Here is a 23,815-nt window from a genome sequence, read left to right on the forward strand (position 1 = left end):
TGTTTCTTTTGTGTATGTAGACTGTTCTTGACACTAGCTGCAAAAGACGGTATGAATCCTGAGACTCTGGGAATCTGCAGCTGATGACTTCCCAGTGTATCCAAGTAAAACAAAACACAAGCCCACGTGTGCCCACCAGTCACTCCTAGTTAAAGGGTTTTCGTGTGCGTGATCACCAGTGAGCCTCCACTCTTCCCTGAGGGGCTGTTGGCACCGACTGGGTTATCTCCACCTTACAGATGCGGAAACCCAGGTTCAAGCTGCTAAAAGACCTCAAACAAGAGTCTTCTGACTGCAGGGACAATACCTTTTCCTTAACCCGGAGCGTGTCTGTGACGGTGAGGAGGAGGTAAGCACTTCACACAGAGAAGCGGGACAGAAAGAGGGGAAATCAACTGTAGGACTAGCATTTCCTGAGTTTCAAACCACCTTGTTATTTCCTGACTGCACACTACTTCGTACCATCTATTCTTTGCTATGAGCGTGAGACGACTTTGATGCATTTCTGTTTACAACCACGCTTCTCGGGCTTGCTTTCCCTGCCTTTTGAGTTCTGACAGAGGTCTCCTAACAACTCAAGCTAAGAAACACAGAAATAATGTTTCTTTGAAACCAGGAGGGACCGTCATGCCTGTGTGGATGAAACACTTGCTGCTAGTCCTCTCTCTCTGTTATTAAGATGGTACAAGGGAAGAGAAGTGGGTAGAGAAACAGTCAGCCCTCGACGCCCACGGACCACGGGACCTGGCAGGAGAGCGGAGCCTACCTCTCGGACTTCATGAAGCTGGCCGGAGTACTGACTCTTGGCTCTTCGGGCCGCTGCAGGCGACTTGTGATGCGTGATTGTGACAACACTGGGGGCCCCCGCACCGAGGTGTCTCTGGCTACAGGGAGACGCAGAAGTGGGTGTCCCGTGGGAGAGCAAAGTGAGACTTCGGCTTCGGGAGCTTGGAGTGGTCTAGAATAAGCAACAGGCATCAAAACTCAACAACGGACCTGCAGAACACGGCCAAGTGTTGGCTTCCATTTATTTTGGGCCTCTTAGGAGGGGGACCCCCAAAACTGAAATTTTTAAGTAAAAAAACTGTGTATTTATTCTTTATGCTTACACATTTAAACTTCAGTCACCTTCCAAGTACTCTCCATGTGATATAATACACCCATATGGAGATGGGTTTTTTTCCCCCACTGCTCAAAACAGTTTCTAAACTCATTGATTTTGATGCCTTTAAAGTGCTTCTGACATTTTTTGTTTTACCTCTTCCACATCGGCAAAACCTTTCCCTTTGAAGACTTTTTTCATCCAGGGAAACAAAAATGTCACTTGGGGCAGGATGTGGTGAATAGGGAGAATGGGACACAGGGGTCCTGCTGGTTTTGGTCAAAATCTGCTCAACACTCAGCACAGTGTGGGCAGGTGCGCTTGTAAACCACCCATCGTGAGATGGGCAAATGCATTGAAAGAGTCATTTTAAAAAAATTACTGAAGCTAAACACAGCCCCTCACAACAATGCCAGCTGGCACACTGATACAGATGGGGTCCCCGCAGGCGGCGCCTGTACTATAAGGGGCCCGCCCTCCAGAAGATAATTCCATTTTTGGGGGTCCCTCCTCATAATCTTTCCTCTTTATTGGTTTAGAGGGATGAAGGTACGGGGATGGGAGTAACAACACTACACGCCCAAATCCTACCCTCACCCACCTAACTAGCTCAAATCCTACCCTCACCCACCTAAGAGACAATTTGCATTAACTAGCTTTCTGGTCTCACCTCCAATTGTGTCTCCTGCCTCACACTACGGCCACAAAGAACTACTCAAAAGTCCTCCCAGACACTACAGAGTTTCATGAACTTGTACCTCGGCACTTACTTGCTCCTCCTTCTAGAATATCCTTACCCTCCTGGCCCGCAAACCTCAGCTGAACCTTGAAGACTCAGCTCAGCGTTCTCTGTGGTGTGAAGCTTCTCCCCTTCTCAGTCTCTCCTCTGCTCTCAGTCCACTGCACCAAGATTATATTCACCACCCAACTAGGGGGTTCTCTTAGGGGGTTCTCTCACACTCGTCTACATACCCCCAAGATCCGGCACATAATGATCAATTTATTAAGCACTTAATAAATGCCTGCTGCATAAGCGAATGTACTAAGTTATCCACCGACTGATCCCCATTTGTTCCTGCTGTGCTGTTTTATCCTATGGTAATATATGGTCCAAATAACAGTATATTTGATGGCATATACAAATAACAGTGAAGATGACATCTCAACTTAGTGGAGATAAAATTTTTTAATAAGTGGTATTAAAATAACTGGTCAGTCAGATCACAGACCCCCAAATGGATCAAAGTGATAAGAAAAAATAAAAACAAAATCACTAAAAGGAAAAACATGTAGCCTTGGGGTAGGAAAGGTTTAACATCTCCAAATCCAAAAGCCATAAAAGAAAAGCTCAATAGCCCTGGCTGATGTGACTCAGTGGATTGAGTGCCAGACTGCAAAACAAAGCAGGGCTGGTCTGATTCCCAATCAGGGCACATGCCTGGGTTGCGGGCCAGGTCCCCAGTAGGGGGCGCTTGAGAGGCAACCACACAGTGATGTCTCTCTCCTTCCCTTTCTCCCTCCCTTTCCCTCTCTAAAAAATAAATAAATAAAATCTTTTAAAAGAAAAAGAAAAGCCTAATAAACTTGACTTCCTGAAAAGTGAAAACTTCTGCATGAAAAAAAAAATTTAAAGACATACTCCTACCATCAACAAAGCGAAACAATAAACTAGGAAGAATAGTTTCACCCTGTTTCACAGACAAAAGGCTCATCATTCTAATTTATAATTAGGAACATAATGCCTAGGAAGCAATAAGGACAGCAAACTATTAAATTAGAGCAAGCTGTAGACAGTTCACGAAAAAGATTAATGGTCCTTAAACCACATGGAAACATGTTCAACTGAACTCAGAAGATAAATGTAAATGCAAGCCACAGTTAGATACCAGCTTTCACTCATCAGAGTGGCAAAAATCCACGTCTAAGTACACCACCTGTTGACAGGACCACAGAGAAACAGGTTTGTGGGAGCATAAGGCAGGGAAAAACCTGTAGCGAGGACGGCCGGCAGGGCCTGCAGCAGTTACAAATTTGCGGAGTCACTTCCCCGTGACCCGCAATGATGCCCTGTCTCGGGAAGCCTCCCCCAACACCCCGGCACCCCAGTGAAATGGCGTGTGTCCCCCCTGGTCACCACAGCAGTGCGTTTAATGGCAAAGTATGAGAAACAACCCAGAAGTTAAATAAAATACTGCACAGCTACACCAGGGAACACCACTGGGCCCTAAGAGGGAAGTGAGGAAGGTCTCTGAGTCGGGCTGGGGAAGAAAGGTCTAAAACTACACAGTGACAAGAAAGGCAAGGTGCAGAACTATCCTGTAACATGAAAAGTTGCGTCTAAATATGGAAAGTATTTTTATTGCTACTTGTTTGAAACACAAAAGTACTCTAGACGGATATATACAAAACTAAAAAAGCTGGTATTTGTACAGAAACAGGGAACAAGACAGTAGGAGCAGAGGGGAAAGGAGCATTTTCACTGTACATTTTTATATTCTTTCATTCTGAACCATGTGAATGTATTATCTATCCAAAATTTTTAAAATTCTCTGTAAAATTTACATACTAAACGCTCCTATACCTCATTTTAACTTGAGAAAAGGCAGTTAATGAATGATATGTTGGATTCATGCCAGTTCTGTATTCTAACGATCAAATATTTACTGAATACCTACTATGTGCCAATATCTATAAGGAGAAATATGTGTTTCACCATAGACGCTTATGCTAAGGGCATAAGACGCACAGACACTGGGACAGAAGGACTCTGACTCTCTTTCCCACCCTCCGTCTCTCTCGCTCTCTAAGAGTAAGACAGTGCATAACAAGGTGCTAATTTGGAAACACAACCAGAAAATGCCAAAGAAGTGAGGAGGAGGAAGATCAACATTGGTTGACTTGGTGAAAAGACTGAGGTCTGAGCAGGCTTAGAGAAGGGAGAGAGACGCACAGCGGTGCACAAGGAACCCAGAACAAGGCCGGGTGGTCACAGCGGTCCCGGCCTCCGCCCTGGGTAACAGGCACAGCACTCAAAACCAGTCAGTGGTAATGGTGGTAATTTTACAAATCACCGGAAGGCTGGGGTGCAGGGTGGGAGCCAGGGTAGGTACATTACCCTGCAATGGCACAATAGCTGATCAAGGTTCTCTGGGTCAAACGTGGACATAATAGGAATACAGACAAAGCAGGGAAGCATGGTATTACTTTTTAACAGCCTTAGGTAACTGGAGAAAATCTGTGGTCCAAGAATTACATATACCTTGATCACAAAGAAAAGTAGCAATCACCTTTCAGCCTCAATCTTTTCCCTTGGAGTGTGGAGGACAGAAAAGCTATTTCTTTAATCCTTTAATGACAGTAAATTCGCCGAGGCATAAGAGTCTAGTAAAATACATTTGGATTGTTTGGGAGGTTTATTCCAACCCAAGAAAAGACCGATTGTTCACTGGGCTTTGAAGCCAGGCAGACAAGCTGCCCTCACCCAGCTCCACCAGGTTCGAGCTGTGTGACCTCACAAGAGTTTATTTAAGCTTTCTGGTTAAGCATCATTTTCCTAATCTTCAAAAAAGGAACAATAATATTGACCTTTGAAAGCCACTGTGAAGATGAAATGAGATCATGCACATACACTGCTCGGCACAGCGCCTGCCGTGCGGGAGCTGTGTGGCCCAAGCTTGGTTTTTTCCTTACGTCACGTAACCCTTGATGGATGAAGGCCTTACGGATTTTTAAAAGTAACTTAGCAGAAAATCATAAGCAGACACTGACCTGCTCTTTACTTTCTATATGATGATCATGCTGATGAAGCTCAAAATATCATTAAACACTTACTGGAGAACCCATATGATCAGCAATTAAATTACAAGACTCGGGGGTGGGGGGGATACTTCTAGACTCTGAATAGAACAAGCACCCATCAGCAATGAGACATGACAGTGGCTCTGGCATCGGGCACCTTTATTTGGAACAGTATCACCATAAACGGCAATAAATAATGAAACTCACCCAGAAGCCAAATTATCCTGCTATGGACATCTAACCTCGTGATCATTATTTAACGGCTGTCGTTCAAATTCACAAGCAGTAAATTTGAGTTGAAAAACCTATAATTTCCCATGAACTGTGGGATTCTCACAGCTCAATTCACATGCAGACCTCCTCTCAGGGTAAAATGGGCAAAAAAGTCTCACTCTTAGTTAAATCTCATAGGTCATCAGGCACCAGGGCAAAAAGAGAGAAAACTACCGTCCCTTTGAACAAACAAGTGAGGTCTTTCCAAAACACAGCCATCTAAAATGTCCAGGTTTCGTGCTTAAATGTCAAACATTCAACCTTGATACTCATTTAAAATAAGGTGCTGTCAGAGCCTGAGAAACAACACAGCGGATTTTCTCCAAATATTTACTTCACTATTTCTAGGGGGCAACTGGAAGTGCCAAGTGCATCACCTGCGGAAAATTCAGAGTCCCGGGGAACCGCTTCTCTTGGGGTGTGAGATGCACCCTCTCCCCAGGGGAGTCACCCTGGTATCTGCCCAGATCCACCCAGGCACTCAGCATGCAAACAGGTCTCAGGTTGTTCACCAACCTCTCGGATGGTCCCCACTTTCCTTCCTTGGGTTCATATATCCCTGAAGATTTTGCAGAAGGAACACACAGTGTATACTGGCCAAAATGGGCATGAAGAAAAGGCGTGACTGGAAAGGGAGAGGAAGAACTAGAAGGAATTTGTCCAGCCAGGGAAATCGAGCCATGAACGGGAGAGAGGGTCTGGTCTGGGAGGCTTAGAGCAGAATCGGGTGGGCTGTCCAGAGGCCTCCATAGTACGCCACTGTCCCGGAGAGAAGCAGACAGGGGTGGTTAGGAGCACCGGTCTGAAGTCAGTGGCCTGAGTTTCAAATCTGAACTCTTCCACTTATGAGCTGTGTAACCTGGGAAGCTAACGTGGTGTTTTTACTTCTAAAATTTTAATATTGTTATTTCATTGGGCTGTTGGAGAATGAAATAAGAAGTAGGCAGCCCTGGCTGATGTAGCTCAGTGGATTGAGCGTGGGCCTGCGAACTAAAGGATAGTGGTTCGATTCCCAGCCAGGGCACATGCCTGGGTTGCAGGCCAGTTCCCTGCAGGGGACGTATGAGAGGCAACCATACATTGATATTTCTCTCCCTCTCTCCTTCCCTTCCCCTCTAATGATAAAGAAATAAAATCTTTAATTAAAAAAAAGTAGGTAAACATACCACACCGTAAATGTCATCATCATTCATAAATTAATAAAAATGAAGCCTTCCGGCACCAGCATAGTAGATGGGGTAAACAGTCCCAGAATCCACCATTTTATGGACTTAAGGGTTGTTTTTGCCAACAGTGCCTTAAGAAAACATAGCCTTACCACTTCCTTAACTTAAAAAAAAAAAAAAAGTAAAAGTAATCATTCTACTTACCAAAAACAGTTTGCTTCAGAGAAAAGTTACATTTAAAATATGAATTCACATTTTCAAAAACTCATCTGTTGTGGAACTGGGTACCCACGCATCTGCATGGGTCCCGAGGATAAAGAAGTAGTTCAAGTACGTAACGGGCAGTTTCCCATTGACATTTTAGAATAAAATACAAAACCCCAAATGAAAACAATAATTAGCTGGTCCTAAGAATCTCTTAAAACAGGTACCCGAAGTTTATAATAGGCTTGCTAAACCTCAAATTAAAGAGCTGACAGGAAAAGGGGATTTAAATATTTTAAATACACATTTGTGGAAACCACTACAACTGCAGAAAAATTTTCTAATCAGAAAAATTATTGAGGATCAATTGTGACATTTAAATGACATTTAATTTGAAGCATATTTTCCTCACTTCCTTGAATTCTTTCGCAATGAAGGAAAAAAAAGTACTATCTTTCAGAATAAAACAGCCCAAAGGAGGCAGAAAAATCAAAGCATCCAGGTTATATATTGTGAAAAATAAATTTAACCAACTAAAACCATTTCATTACATTCTTCTTTCTCCAAAAAAAAAAATGTACCATTTCTAAATATGTAAAAACTAAGCACAAGAAGTGTGATTTATTCCTTTTCTTTCAAAAGTAAATATATCTTAAAATCAACTAAAAAAGGAAAAGAGTAAGTTTTTAAAATAGTGTATTTGAGGGTAAACGGCCAGCCCCCAACCCTCCAAGAAACAAAAAAAATGAAAAAAAAACAAAAAGTAACCCCCCCCCCAAAAAGGCAGAGCAGCATGCAGGAGGTCCGGCGAACCACTCCACCAAAAAGCATGTGGCTGTCTTCTTCACCTGGCTGCAGGGATCTCCATTCTGGCCAAACTGCGTGGTTTTTCCCTTTCACCTGGGAAAGAGGGGGTCCACACTCCGCCAAAACCACGTGGCTCCCTCTTTCACCCCACCAACAGGGGGTCCTCACTCTGCTGAAACCGCGTGGCTCTCTCTCAATGGCTGCCGTGCCTGGCTCTTAAATCCCAGCACCCATCTTCCTCTGTACCCCTATTTCTGACTCCTCCCAAGATCAGTTACACCTGCCAGTATTCTGTATTAATACAAGTTTACTGGGCTGCCATCATTAGTCTGGGCAGTAATCATCCCATGTCCTCGAGCCAATCTTCTCCAAGCCCCTACGCAGGCGCTGTAACTTGGGGGACCTGCCCCCAGTTACATCTTGGGGGAAGTGACTTCATCCCCCTAGCTCCAAGCCTGGCCACAGCCATTTAACATATCCAAGTGACCGCCACCAGAGGCTATAGATATTAAAAGCAATGCGTACTGAAAACTTCCCCCCAACTCACACGTGGGGGGTCTCCCACTTCCCTCAATCTGGGTTCGCCTTATAATCATTCAGAATTTCATTTTCCTGGTAGTCAGCATCTGAATAAAATGTCAAGTTTTTTTTAATAAATTCATTCCACTATTTTGCTTAAATAGCTTCATATGAACCTTTTCATTTGTGCTGGTCTTTTTTTGTTTGCTTGGTTTTGTTTCTTAATATTCAGTTATCTCAAGGTTAAAACAGATCTAAAGTGAAAACAAAAATTTTTAAACTGGGACATTTTCCAAATTCATCCCCATGAATAACTCTCACAATTACACTTACCACTCTCTACTTTTCCAAATTCCTGTGTTCTTGCAGAAATGGGAGTTTCAGCTTTAAGTTCCTAAGCCTAGAGAATGTCTTCCCTTGTCAACTGCAAATCTTCAATATATATCTTAAACGTTTCCCAATAACTTTATATCCATAACCTCTTAAAATATATACACAAATGTGTCTAAACATGTGTACAAAGGAAAAACAGTGATTTTCCCCTAGAGAAGCAGTCTGTAGCCGGCTTCTAAACATACCACCCCAAAACTGTGACTGTGTACACAAACGCCAGATCTTTGAGAGATCAGTACAAGCAAATGGACTGCAAATAAAGAGAAAGAAAACTTAACATTTTTGGCTTGCTTTTTCTCCCCAAATTTTCAGCCCCCCAGTAAGTTCTGCTGACTCTAAGAGCTACCCCAAAACTCTAGAATCCCTATTTCAAACTCCGGTCCAGCCTCCGTCTAGGGTCAGCTTGAAGGTCCCAAATGGGCTGAAAGCATTGGTTTCACACCTGTGGCCCCCACACCACACACCACCTTCTTCTTCCCTAATTTCCCCAGCCTCCTTCATCTTCCAGACCCATCTAAAAGTAATTAGGTGCCATTTCAAAACCCTCCACACACCCACCCTTTCAGCTTTGCACCTTCCATCCACACCCTTTGTTTGGGACCTGGCAGTTTCAAGTACCAAGATTCCTTTCCCATCCTTTGTTCTGAAGGTGTGAAGACTGCCTCTTCCTACCCACCAAGCCCAATCCTCTCCGTTTCTCCTGCTGTGGAAACAGAATGTTAGAGCTGGAAGCCCCCTCCCTTAGAGATCTAAAAACTACAGCCACAAAGGGTACAATAAAACATACAAAAGGAGGACCCAAATAAAAAATCTCAGGATTCAACTAAAAAAGCCTGATTCGACTCAGACTTTCCAGGTGTCCTGTCCCAACTGCATGAGGACCTAGCTATTTAGAAGAGTGTCTAACACAAGGTAAACATTAAAATATTTGATAGAAAGCAGGAAAGCTGATACATTTTTATCTTTCTTCTTACTCAAAACTTCAACCCACTCACCTAGCAACACAAAAATACACACACAACACTCCTTTAAAAGCAAGTAGGTCTTGCTTTAAAAAAAGTGTACTATATTCTCTTAATTGCAAATTCTCAATGAAAATAACTGTTATTTGTTAATAACATGAAATAGACTTTTAATGCTGCCTTGTCATTTTAATAGGAAAAAAAAATCTGAAAACAAAGACCAGAAAGAAGTTTCTTTAACTTAGTTACATACCAAAAACCTAGAGTATCCACCATAATGAATACAGAAATTTTATAATTTCTATTGCTTTTAATTTTATAAGCCAAATAGACAAAAAAGTGGCAGAGAGATAAAGAAATAAAAATGTCCAAGTGTAGATCTGATCATTATACCAAAAAAATAAAAACACTAATGAATCCAACAAAATTGCCAGATATATGATTAATTTAGAGAAGTCAATAGCATTCTTCTGTATTGACAATAACCAGTTAGGAAATATAGTAGGAAGTAAGATATTCGCAGCAGCAAATAAAAACTATGATGCATAAGAATTGATCCAGTTAAGAGCTTTGTGAAGCACTTTTTTAATCTATGAAAAGAAATCAATGAGGAATTGAGACTATGAAAATACACATACCAGATTAATGAGTGGAACAGCTTAATATTGTAAAGACATCAGTTCTGCCAAGTCATTATATAATCATTCTACTAAAACTTGCAACAGGAATTTTTAAGTAACTCAAATTTATTCTAATATATGAATAGAAAATAAAGATTTGTAAAGAGTCAAGTTAATTTTGAAAAAGGAGGACTCATCCCAACACTGATACAAATATTAATAAGCAACCAGAGCAAAAACTAGAAAAAAGTACATAAAAATGTTTATCTATACTTTATAACTTGGTATAGTACAGAGGCAGCACCATAAACCGGTGTAAAAATAAATATTGGGAAAAGCAAAAATAGAGCTGGCTGTCCAAGGGGGACCCCCAGGAAACAGAATTCTCTTCTAAGGGCAGGTCTATTATAGTACAGGCTTCCCCACTAGGTGAGGGTTCTAGGAACCCATGTGCACCAGCCAGTGCACCAGCTGGCACTGCTGTAGGGGCTGTATCTGGTTTCAGCGAATTTTTTTGTGAAGACTCTTTCAACATGTTTGCAAATTTCATAATGGTTGCTTTATGAGCGCACCTGCCCACACTGTGAGCTGAGTGTTCAACAGTTTTTGATTGAAAAACGGCATGACCCCTGTGCCCCACCCTCCCTATTCACCGGATCTCGCCCTGAGTGACTGTTTCCCCAGATGGAAAAAGTCCCCCAAAGGGAAAGGTTTTGCCGCTGTGGAAGAGGTGAAACAAAAAAACGGCAGAAGCATTCAAAGGCATCAAATCGACAAGTTCAAAAACTGTTTGGAGCAGGGGGAAAACCTCTCAATCGGTGTATTGCATCAAATGGAGAGTACTTGGAAGGTGACTGAAGGTTAAACGTGTAAGAATAAACACACGATTTTTATAAATAAGTTCCAGGCCTTTTTGGGTCCCCCACCCATATACCTCACAGCATGTAAAATGGTAAAAAATCAAAATGTAAAAAGGAAAACTACAAAGCTAACAAAAGAAAAGGCAGGAGACTATCTATGTAACTCTGTAGGTAGGAAAGCATTTCTGAAAAAGACCAACAGCACAAGTGGAACATTTGACAGATTTGACTACATTGTAAATGCGGGTTTCTACCTGACAAGGACACTTTAGACAAAATTAACAAATTGTGGAGACAAAGAAGATGATTAGTATCTGGAATATAAAAGGAGCTCCTCCAAACAAGTCAGAAAACACTATAAAAATGGGCAAAAAGTAAGAATAGGCAACATACAGGAGCAGAAACAAGCATGGCTAACAAGTACATCAAGGTCATCAGAGAAACGCAAACTCAGGTACTGGGAGATTCTACACCCACCAGATCTGCCAAAATTAAAAAGCAAAATAACGCCAATAGCAAGAATACAAAGAAACTGGAACCATCTGCACTGCTACTGGGAGTAGACCGGTTCAGCCAGCAGAATTCGGTGAAAAATACGTGCATGTCCCCTGCAATCCTCAAGCCTTCTACTGGGCAGGTACCCAACCGACACGCTTAAGGTCACCTGTATGTACAAGAACATTCACTGTTTACGAAGGTGGGCAGTTGGACGCAATGTAGGTGTATATCAGTAAGAGGTTGTATAAATAAAATGTAGACATCCAAACAATAAACAATACACATACATCATGGATGGAACTGGAGACTATTGTGTTAAGTGAAATAAGCCAGGCGGTAAAAGATAAATGCCATATGACCTCACTTACAAGTAGACTCTAATGAACAAAATAAACTAACAAGCAAAACAGAATCAGAGGCACAGAAGCATGTAAGAGGGGAGGCGGGAAGGTGGCAACTGGTAGAAAGAAGGTGGAAGGGTTAGTCAAAGAATATAAATGCGTGACCCATGGACATGGCCGAGGGTGTGGGGATCAACTGTGGGTGTTGGGGGAGGGCTGAGTGAGGGGGGACAAAGGGAGTAAATTGGGACAACTGTAACAGCATAAACAATAAAATATTTAAGAAAAATAAATAAATTCTATTTAAGCCAAACACACACACACACACAGATACACCAGTTAGAAGTAACGACTCTGAGGTACCCACAGCATTCACAAACTTAAAACACGCTGCTGAGTTAGTCAAGTTTAGGAAGAAAGTAAGATGTTCAGGACACCACCACTAATGTAAATTTAAAGCACTTAGCGGGCAAACAAAACTCCACACACACGCAGGGAAGTGATGCCAGCAGGGACACTCAAAGAATGAGGGGGAGAAGGAGAGAAAGAGAAACAATGGTAAGAGTTTTCAAAAACAATTTTTAACAGACAGCCTTGTTTGGACTGATGAGTTCACTTGCTTTTGATGCAACAATGATGGTAATATTTCATTATAAATACACGTACAATAGGTAACACTTGTGCGGTACTCACCATGTGCTGTGAACTGTTTTATGTATTAGGTAGACACCTTAAGTCATTTAATCCTCTTTATAATCCCATGAGGTAGGTGCTATAATGTCCATTACAGAGATGAGGGAAATGAGGCCCAGAGAGATTTGGTCTGTTTTCCCAGGTTACTCACACAGCTAGTAGGTAATGGAGGCGGCATTCAGGTCCACTTGAGCCAGCTCCCAAGCCCATGCTCCGAGCCATTACACCCCACTGCCTGCTAGAGATGATGTACCCACCCTCCTCAGCTGAGCTCCAAAAAACATCTCCACAGTTCCTCATGGCCCACCACCACCCTTCCTGGCCCACCACCGCCCTCCATGGCCCACCACCACCCTACATGGCCCACCACAACTGGCGGTTCAGTAGAAATTCTTTTTCTGGGGGGAGTCACTTTTTAATATCAAAGTCCCATGCAGCATACCAATTCTCAAATACTTAATCAGTTCATTAAGGCTAAAATACATTGATGTAAATGCTTTTTGTCGATTACTTATAATAATAGGGGTAATGTTTAATGGACAGTCTACCTACAGATGTCAAAGATAAAAAGAGGTCGCACTCACAACACCTAATGTGTTTTATCCACAAGTCATTTACCTCTGCCTTCCGGTCGCCCCTGGGTTGTGACCTCCCTCAGGCCAGGGACTGAGTCTAACTAGCCACAGTCTGTGCCCTGTGAAACCTAAGACAGGGGCTCACCTTGCAAATGCTATAAACATAGTGAACACTTACAGAGCACTGGGTCCCCCAACTTCGGTTTTAAGCACTGGTTAAACCACTGTTCTTTCCCCGAAAGACTCATTTTAAAAACACCAACAAGGATTCATTAGTATCTCCTCTCCTTTTCCAAGAGACCGAGGAGTCTGGAAAGGACACGCCACCCACACCTAATTATAAGTAAACAGAGAATATCCAAAAAGCAACAAACACACATTATTCAGAGACCCGAGTATTTCGTGAGCATCTGCTATATGTCAGGCACTGCCCTAGGCAATTCGGGTACAATAACACCCTGCCTTCATGGAAGTGGTGGCATTCCGGCGAAGGAAAGAGATCAAAATAAATAAATCAAAGTATTTCAGATAAAATATAATGATATAAAGCAGGGATAATATATATGAACAATATAAAGCAGGGATAGAAAAAGGTACAAAGGCTTTCCGATTTGAGATAGGCGGCCAGGGAAGACCTCCTGAGAAGGCAGCAGCTGATTTATAGACCAGAATGAAGCCGAGAAGTAAGCCATGCTGACATCTGGTGAACAGTCTTCTTAGAAACTTAACAGGTACCAAGGCCCTTGGGTGTTTCAGCAAGGAAGACAGCATGGCTGGGGTGAAAGCGGGCAAAGCATCGAGTTGAGGTCAGAAAGGTAACAAACCAGAAAGATGAGCTCCTGAATTACAAATTACAGACGATCACCAGGCAAGCCAGAGTACCTGGTATATCACCTGGGGCTGATTCAGACACTCAGAATGATGAGTCAATTAGAACAATGGGTTGCAATAAGCTTTTTTCCTGAGGGCTATATTCAGGCATTACAGTGTCATTTGCATACAATTTACATATGTCTACATGGCATGTATCATGTCTATTAGATAATTTTCACGGTAAAATTGTATTACTAGTGCCCTGCAGATGGGCATTTCATGATTTATTCCATTCTCTATTTCTTCCCATGTCTCAATATAATCGACCCAGAGGATATTTTATGCTCGAAATGAATCACAGAACAAAAGGAGACTGCAAGTCAAGGAACTGTATAAATGATCACTCTGTAACATGGTGGAAAAGGGGCTCTGATTTTATGCTTCAACTTCTTTCACCTACCAGGGGGTCAAACCAGCTGTGGGGCTGGAAAGTCCAATGCAGTTCTAAGACAGGATGTCTCAAGAAGCAAATCTGGTTTTTCTCACAATCAATAACTCATCTCTGACAGCAGCGCTCACAGACCATTATCTCCTCCCCAGATGCTCAGGCACAAAAGCATGAAGTTCAAAGGGCACTCCGCCTTGTGGTTCAAAGAGCTTCACACTAAAAAAACTAAATCACAGCATTGTCATCGTGCCTGGGCTGCACACAGAATCCCCCAGGATCTGTGGAATAAATCCCACTAATCACTAATTCCCAGCTTCGTGGTACTGAGAAGGTTAAGATGGAAATGCCAGGTTTACTAATAACTCAGGGGATCTGGGTAAATAGGATGTGGGGGTCACAGCCACAGGAAGATGCAGGAACCTTACGAGCCTATGTGATAATTAGGAAATCTTCCTGAAAATGCTACATGTGACTAGAACCTTAGAAGCTATAGATATTTGCCCTCCTCTTTTCTGCTGCACGTTTTATACGTATGGAACACACACACACACACGGATCCACTCCCATGGCCCTCCCTAATTCTCCCTAAGGCACTTCTTGCCAAAGCAGAAAAAAATTGTAGGTTCACCAGCTTATGCTTGCACTAAGCTAGGCTTATATTTAAAGCTCAAAAGAATGTAGATTGTGTGTCTTGGGTTTTTCAGAATCCCAACATAGGACTTGACAAGTATACAGAGCCAAAAAGATTTATTTTTTATTTTTTGCTTACAACCAATTTTTGGATCACAAAGGAAAGAACCTCACTCTCAGATCTCTCAGTTTTTCCCAAAGAACTTAAGACAGGAAATCTTCAAGTCGTAAGTGGTTTAAGGACTCGGTCCTTGTTATTCTGTTCCAATCACTGAAATTTGCAGAACACGGGCTGTATTAAATGCATCTTTGGCAAAGCTGCAGGCCTGCAGAACTCTCACGGGAGCCGGTAATCTCCATGCCGAAATATGAGGAAGGAGTCGTGGGAAGCAGCCCTACAGAGGTGCAGACCATTTTATGTGTGAGGATTTTTGCATTACCCAGTCTCAGGGCATCAGGTAGCAGAGCCAGAAAAGCTACAGTAGATGCTCTCAGTGGCCTCAACTTAACAAAGTAATTGGATTTCCCACCACTTTCATTCTGCCCATAACCCCCACTGACCGCTGCTCCCAGGGTGCCGGTGCTCATGGCTGGGAGCCTCTCTGATCATGTCTGCACACTTCGGCTCCGACCAACTTAGCTAAGTGTCTACAAAAGCCAAGTGTATTTAGTCCCTACTCCACTGATGCTGGCATACTGATTACTTTAACCACGTAATTTAAATGGATTGATCAAAATAAATGTGAAAAATAATTATCTCTATGAAACTAAGTTTCATGACTTGACAAATATCAATAAAAGTGAATTGCTAAAAACCCTTTATAGAAACCTGGAAGAATTCTGTAATGAGTGTGCCCTGCTCTTTAAAGAAACCAAAACAGGTCCATTATAGATGTGCTTTCTATAGGGAAGAAGATGCATTTCTGCTGGTAAACCCACACTTGATGAAAGGGCCTTGGAACTACATCTCAAAATGGGTGAGGGTTTTAAGTTAAAACGACATACATGCTTCAGGTCTGTACGAATCATCTGTATGATTCCTTGCTTCGACCAACTCTCTTTGATTAAGGGATAGTGTCTCCAAATCATCAACTAAGAAGACTCTCATGGAGTCTCAGCCATAAGGTTTATAGAACCCTGGAGGGACCTGTTCTGCAATGTTATGAGCTTCAAGAAAACAGCTTCCATAAACTCACTGGCTTATGGTCTAACAGGCCAGCTCTACGTTAATAGTCCAGGTACAGAGAGGGAGGGGGTCTGATCCCCAAGGCAACGGAGATGCAAAGTTGTCAGGTGTTACAGAAACACAACAGCTCCTGCTCGGCCTCCAAATGCTTCTGAGTCAGCACATTGCTGTCATCACAGACTCTGAAGCACGTGAAGTAGAAAATTAAACTGACTGCTCCCTGCATGAGAGTACATGAGCGATTTTTCCTCATTTCTGTCTCCAGAGACCCTACCACCTGTGGAAGAGTCCAAATTATCCATTTCTTAAAAAGAGAGCTTAGTCTTGTATTACAATCTAATTGAATTCCTACAGCTTTAACAAATTTAGTGGCATTAACCTCTAATAGATCAACTGGCCTAATTCCATCAAAGTGGATAATGAGGGGAGTGGGAAGAGAAGTTAAGAAAAGTGGGACAAATACACGACCTTTCCGCAGAGCCAGGTCGAGAAAGTCCTCGGATTGGATACTATTAATCCTGGGTATTCCTGAAGCTTTGAGAAAGAAAGAAAGAATGGCTACCAAGAGAGAGATGAAGGAAGACAGAAATTAAACATGCCAGAAATGCGTGCCCTTACATCCTCTCAACCCACCTTTTAACGCCAGCAGTTGCTGAGGCAACCAGCGGTGCACGGATGTTAATGCCATGCCTTGGCGGCACCGTTACCTCCTGTTTTCTGACCTGGGGCTGCTCTATGGAAGCCAATTCAAAAAGTCAATGAGAACCAATTTTCAAGAGTACGTACAAGAGCAAACCTAAAAAAGAAAGAGTTAAGACCCCCATGGCGTAACCCTTGACCAATGGAACAGGAGGGGCTAGTGAATAAATGACGACATCACCTGTACGCAGAGCAGAGCATTCTGAAGCACATTCTACATGGTTCCTACAAGGGTGACCGACCGGTAACCAGGACGACAGTGCACACTTTGGTTGCCTTTGTCAGTTTCCATTATTCTGCCCTTCCAGGTCTCCCCACTCTGCTTGCCTAGCATCACAGTCCTGCACCCAGGACTGTGTGCAGGCAGAATAGCCTTTATCTCTCAGGCTCTACTTTTTGTGGGAACCCACCTATACCACCTATAATAACGGGTACACATTGCCTCCCAGGACGCCAGGCAACAACCAAAATTGTATGCTTGCTTTTATCTGTCATCAGTGAGATTTGCTGGCCCTCCTTTTCTTCCCCACCCAGATCTACTTTCTATGGACTAAAGTTCTAGTTGGCACAACGATCAAACTTCATTTTCTCCTCAAATCTTTCAAGAACTATCCTAGGGGATATAGAGACAAATGGCCAGACAAGGGCCCAATGCAGACACTATAAACAGAACACAAGTGATTAGAGATTGCAGGGTGGGGTATCTTCAGGACGTATGCCCAGTACTCATGGCAGTCACACCTTTCACAGCCCCCCAGTCACTGGCAGCCCTGGACCATCTGTTCTAAACCAAACAAAGAAGCCATGAGGGCAGGTGCTCTATCTGAGCAGGCGGCAGATGAGGCAATACCAGGGACACTGGGATCTGGGGCAACAGAATTAGGATGCGCTGATGGGCAGAGCAGGAAAAGTTTGTTTTACCCCATGAGCAGTTGTGACAAGACTGATGAGCTCCTGTCTTGGGTTTTATACTGTACATGTGAGATGCTGAGCTAAGATTTCCGTAACAAAGCACCAATCACCCTCCATCGGTGAAAGCAGTACCTGTGTATTATCTCTGGGCGGCAGACCAAAATCAATATAAAGCAGAGAAGTGCTTCGTGGAAGCAAAATGTGTGGGTTCCAACTGTGAGCTGCTATGATCTCCATGGACCACCTCAACGTAAATATTTTACAGCCTAGAGAGTGGGGAATAAGATTAATGCCTTACCCACAAGAACTGAAATCAGGCACTCAACCAAATACATGTACACACATTCGGAGCAGCTCTATTCACCAAGAGCCGAAAGGTAGACACAACTCAAATGACCGTCAGATGATGAATGGATAAACAAACTGTCATCTATCCGTACAATGGAACATTTGTCACCTATAAAAAGGAAAGAAATACTCATGCATTCTAGGCAACAGTTGGAAGTCAAAAGCATTATGCTGGATGATACAAACAAACAGAAAAAAAGTCACATATTACATGATCTCGCTTATATGAAATATCCAAAACAGGTTAAACCACAGAAACAGCAGACAGGGGTTGCTGCCAGGGGCTCAGAAGCGGGCAGTGAATAGTAGCTGCTTCATGGGTACAGGGTTTTATTTGGAGTGGTGAAATGTTTTAAAACTATACAGAAGTGACTCTGGCCAGGTAGCTCTCAGCTGGTTAGAGAATTGTCCCGATACACCAAGGTTGCAGGTTCAATCCCCGGTCAGGGCACATACAAGAATTATCCAATGAATGCATGGCTAAATATAACAAATCGAGGTCTCTTCCTTCCTCTCTCTCTCTGTCATTCTTTATTTAGGAAAAAAATCTATAGAGAAGTGGTGATTGTTACACAACACTGACTGCCCTGTACATCACTGAACTGTCATCTTTCAAATGTTTATCTTACAGTATGTATATTTCACCTCAGTTTTTAAAAAATGAAAAATAGATTAATGCCTAAAGAATCATAACCCCCGTGGACAACTCTAACAGAGTCCGTCCGCCTCTCCCCATGTTCCCTACTCACCCTGGAAGGGCTTCTTTGCGATACTCCACACGTATAGAACACAACAGAATATTTTAAGTCTGGTCTAATCTCCCCTTCACACAAGCAGAATTTTATCCCAGAGCTACTGGATAAAAAATGAGAGGCATTCTAAGCAATGGCATACATTTTCTCATTAAAATAGGAAGCAAATCACCATCACAAGCATAAATAATATCTGCTCAAACTATCCCAAATCGTAAACAGTGGAAGTTTTAGAAGGGCAAGACCATGCATAGTGTTCTTTCCTCTACTCTCCAAATTTACCCAGTTATATTTTCTTATATAACCACATCGCTTTTATAGTAAGAAACAAGTTAAGCTAACAAATGAATTATATTATTCCAGAATTTCCTTATAACACTGACTGCGTTCACAGAGCAGAGCTCGGAGGAGCTGAAAAACATGAGTTCACCACACAATAAAAGAGAAAGCAATCACTCCATCCGGTCCAGATTGGAAAGTCTCTACAGCTGTACATGCCCCAGGGAGAGGAAGATGTGGGCAAACTGGTTTCTTTCTTTTCAGAGACTCCCAAGCCCTGGTCATGAGCAGCAGGCAGGCTCTTTTCATTCAGTCCGTCCTGCCTCCGTTTGAAGTTTTCATGGCTCACCTGTGCATCGCTTATCTGACTTCAAGAGGGACCCTGCACAACTGAGGTCAAGGCCCTGAGAAGATGAGACATGTGCGTGGCAGAGGGAGAATCTGAAGCAACTGAACAAGGACATGATGGCCATTTTTTTTTTTTTTTGCTTGTAAGGTCTCTCTTTATATATTTATTTACTTATTTATTTATATTTATTTAATTTTTATTTTATTGATTATGCCATTACAGTTGTTCTATTCCCTCCCTTCATTCCCCTCCACCCTGCACCCCCCCACCCCTACCATTCCCTCCCCTTTAGTTTATGACCACGTGTCTCAAGTTCTTTGGATTCTATATTTCCCATACTATTCTTGCCCTCCCCTATCTATTTTCTACCTACCATCTATGCTACTTATTTTCTAATGATGGCTATTTTTTAAATTCCCACCTGGAATGATTAATCTAATGTCAGTGGCTACCTGGGGCAAATCCGAAGGCTTCTTCCCATTCACCCTTCCTGATTTCTCTCTGCAGTTTCTGATGCTACTGAGCTCTCTCAACTCTCAAAGCCTCCAGGATGATAAACCTTCCCAGTTTTCCAACACATCCTCTACCCCCAACTGTGGGTGAACACTCGCTACTGCTGAAACCCTGCCCAGCCACAGGGTGACCTGCCGAAGGATAATGAACATGTAGTTCATTGACCCTCCTCCCCACCCCAACTGCCCAGCCAATAGCCGGCCAACCAACCAACAGACTGGTGAGTGTGGCCATCTAGGAAGATCAGGCCCCAACTCACCTGTGAGCTAATTGCAGACACACTCATAAGGCCAAATGGGATCCGTTGGGTCCAGTTCAGACCAGAAGAAATGCCCAGCACAACTGTAAGCTACTCTAAGTTAAATAAGACATTAAGTTTGGGGATGTTTGTTAAACATAGCAAGAGATAACTAGTAAACAAGATCTGAGGATGAATGTACAACATTTAAGGCTACATAGGATATGAAAATAGCCCCTAGTCCAACCCCCTGTTTTCAATAAGAATCCCGGGCCCAAAGAAGCTGAGTAACTAACGCTACAGCACACGGAGCCAAGAGCAGAACAGGCCTCTATTCGAGGTCTCGCTGGCCTTGCCACTTCACACTGTAACAAGGCCCGGGCCTTTAACAAGGGTCCATCTGCACCCAAAGAACGCCCATCACGGGACTGTTAAGGGAAGGATGGCACCTGTGTGCCATTAAATATCACGCAGCTGATTCTTTTAATGACAGAATCATACACGTATATACATACACTGGCATGGAAAGATTTCAAAGACATAGGAGAAACAATGAATCACAGAACAGTTTATAAAATATGCCCCCCTTCTCCCTTGGTGAAAACAACGCACATGTCTGGAGTGGTTCCTCGGGGGGACGGGAACGAAATGGAGGGGAAGAGAGCCAGGGGGCAGCAGAGAGCTTCCCACGTGTAAGAAACCACGTCAGAAACGCTGGTGCACTACCAAAGTAAAATGAGCGTGGAAGAGAAACGCTCGCTCGCTTCCCACAGGCACGCACAGAGGCCAGCAGCAGGGCACACCCGGCGCACTCTCGCCGCACCTTCGGCCTAGAAAGCTTGCAATTATCCTATTCGTCGTCGTTATAATTATGATATCCATAGCTACTTTGATTAAGCCTTGCTAAAAGTGTTAATTTGCTTATCTTGCAATATCTCTGTGAAACCCGACAGGGGAAATGCTCCACCTGATTTATAGGAGAAGAAACTGAGGTACAAAGAGGCAAACAGCTCAAGGTCAAAGGTCAAAGGTCAAGACCAACGGCAGAACCATCAGACGACTCCAGTCTCCTGATGCCCGGTCCTGCACTACACCCACTAATGATGCGTCTGCATATTGATATTTGAATTGAGGAAAGCACCAACAATATGATGCTTCAAGTTGGCTTCAAAAGCCAGCAAATCAAAGCTGCTGGCTAAGGTCAGTATCTAAATTGCAGAAAGACTTCCTAAGAGAAAAGACAAGAGATATATTTTTTTCTAATTTCAAATCCAGTAACACTGATAATACTCTTTTGTTATTTCAAAAATTGAGATTCCAGAGAGAGACTTCCTCAAGTGTGGCCAGCCCACAAAACTCATCCCAGTGGGGGAAAGGCTACTTAAGGCTTTACAGTGTGTTGAAGTCCCAGGTGTCCCTGGAGCCAACACCTACACTGCCCAAGAGAGAAGTGAGTCTTCCTCAAAGGGACATGAAGGAGCCATGAACAGTAAATACACCCTTCCAGGTGCACTCCCCAGTGCCCAAAACCCCATTTTCCTTAGCCGACCAGGGGTGGGGCGGCTGGCGAGAACCTTTGTCCATGGCTGCCCACTGTGGGTCCTCACCGTGGCCAGGTGCTTACAGCCCATGAGAAGGCAGAAGGTCCAGCCAGGGTCCAGCCAGAGCCCCGCCAGTCCTACCTCGCTCAACACAGCTCCCACTCGCTGTCAAGCTTCTGCCTCAAGTGAACATTCTCTCTCATCTCTTCTCCACTCTGCTAGCGCAACACAGCATGGCGGGTGGGGGAATAATACTTCAGGACTATATGATTCGCCTCCTCATCACTATCACTAACACATGCCAGAAGTGCCACCCAGATCTTCTCAGACTTGGGCAGAATCCTGGTACAGGCTGCAAAGTTTGGGTTTCCTTCCATTCCATGGCTGGGCCTGGGGGTCTCCTGAGCTGGCCCAGTGGAGCAGGGCTGCGAGAGCACTCCTGCTTCACTGCTAAAATCTCTCTCACTTTCTAAGCTGCATCCGTCACTGGGGGAAATGCCCAGGAGTCTCAGAGACATGATGGATGGGCTGTCTCACACCAGGCAAGAGAGCAGGGCCTCTCTCAAGAGCAATAGCTCTGCTACAGAACAACCCCGCTGGCCCTGCTTCGCCTTCTACACCGAAACCATTTCCCGGCAGCTGGGGGTACAGAAGAGCCTCAGATGAGGAGCCAAACATAAGGCGATGGCTTCAAGTCTCACCTCTGCATGTCTCAGCCATTGGGCTATATGCCCTTTTGATCCACAGTTTCTTCATCTATAAAAGGGAGATAATACCTATGGAACAGGACTGTTGTGAGGCTTATATGACATATATGAGAACTCGGGGTGATTTCGTCCCCGCCAGGAAGCATTTAGCAAAATCAGAAGACTTCTTTGGTTGTCACAGTTGGTGGTGAGAGTGCTACTGGCACCTAGTAGGTAGAGGCAGGGATGCTGCTGAACATGCTAGTGGGCTCAGGACAGCCCCTCACAGGAAAGACTTATCTGGCCAGAGACATCAGTGATGCCAGCACTCAGAAACCCTGGTATATCAGGTGATGCACATGGAAGAACTTATAACTACAGTGCACCATTTATTACTATTATTATTATCATTAAGAGAAGAACATGTTTCCTGGCATTTGAACAATTTATCCCCATGGAATCAAAGTAGTTTTCTGTGATTGATTGTATTTTTTACATCAGTACATGATAATCTTGGAACTTCAAGAGCTTATGCTATGAGCTGTAAAGGAGAGAACACCAATGTCAGTGCACTGCACACAGTAGGCAGTTTATAAACGCCTATTGTCCAGCACACAAGACAAAGAGCTTTTGAATCCAAAGAGGTATGCAGATCCATCAAGTAGCAGGGCTTAAGAGAGATAACAAGAGATGCCATTAAGATAAGCTGCCAAGAAAATCAATGGAAAATAAATCTCCTAAATACAGGAATCAGACATGGCAACCTCTTCCAGCTGCTGACCTGGCCAGAGAGGATTCGGAGAAAAGAGAGATTATGAAGGCGGAGGTCAACCTGCTGATGGAACTCAGCGTTGCACTGAAAATGTCCCTGCATCCTAACACCAAACAGACTTCTTGATAACTTCTTTGCATTCTCAAGGCTGGGCTTAAGGAGGCCGCAAAGGGCTGTAAAAGCTGCTAGGAACAGAAGACAAAGGGGGTGAAGTCTGCAGGACAGAAACAGGACCATCACATTGGTAGCATGGGCAAGAGACACGGGATGCTGGTTTGTGGCAAGACAAAGAAATGGCAACTTGGGGTTAGACAGCCATCTTGAGAACACGACTCTGGAGGGTGAGTGAGTGGACACGTGGGTGGGTGGGTGGGTGGATGGATGGGGTGGGTGGATGGATGGGGTGGGTGGATGGGTAGGTGGGTGGATGAGATAGTCTGTCCAGCTTAGAACTGACTCCACTAATGCTAACTTCAAAAATGCTCAATTAACTTCCCAAATATTTTCATTTCCTACATGTTGAAGAACTATTACTTACAAATCTTTCTTCTCAGGCTGAAAAGTATCAGTTCAGTTCTTCCACATCTCAGGAAGTAGACTCTGTTCTAAGGGACCAGAGACACGGAGTCCCTGTTCACCCCGCCTGCATCATCCTGACTCAGGGGCCGAGGACATGGGGAGGCGTCCCAGGTCACTGGCTTCAGAGTGTCAGACATGGGGGTGCCCAGTTCAGCCCCTCCCCAAGTATGTGACCTAAGGTAGTTATTTATAACTTCAAGGGTTCTATTATCCTCATTCTCAATGAGGAAACTAAAACCTACCTTGTAAAGACTTGTAC

At 43.6% G+C, this 23,815-nt stretch overlaps 1 protein-coding gene across 4 annotated transcripts in view; it reads right to left on the reverse strand.

Moving 5' to 3' along the window:
- Positions 1-23,815, reverse strand: part of OSBPL10 (oxysterol binding protein like 10) — a 259,064-nt gene that overhangs the window by 129,219 nt on the left and 106,030 nt on the right. For 3 of the 4 annotated variants that reach the window (XM_037134654.2, XM_053669357.1, XM_053669358.1), the window contains exon 4: positions 767-958. The exons of the other annotated variant lie outside the window; for it this stretch is intronic. In XM_037134654.2, the coding sequence (XP_036990549.2) occupies positions 767-958 (192 nt within the window). The remainder of the gene's footprint in view (positions 1-766; positions 959-23,815) is intronic. 4 annotated transcript variants of the gene reach the window in all.

The sequence above is a fragment of the Artibeus jamaicensis genome, unplaced genomic scaffold, assembly GCF_021234435.1.
Source record: "Artibeus jamaicensis isolate MK-2021 breed Jamaican fruit bat unplaced genomic scaffold, CSHL_Jam_final contig_519, whole genome shotgun sequence".
Classification (NCBI taxonomy): Eukaryota; Metazoa; Chordata; class Mammalia; order Chiroptera; family Phyllostomidae; genus Artibeus; species Artibeus jamaicensis.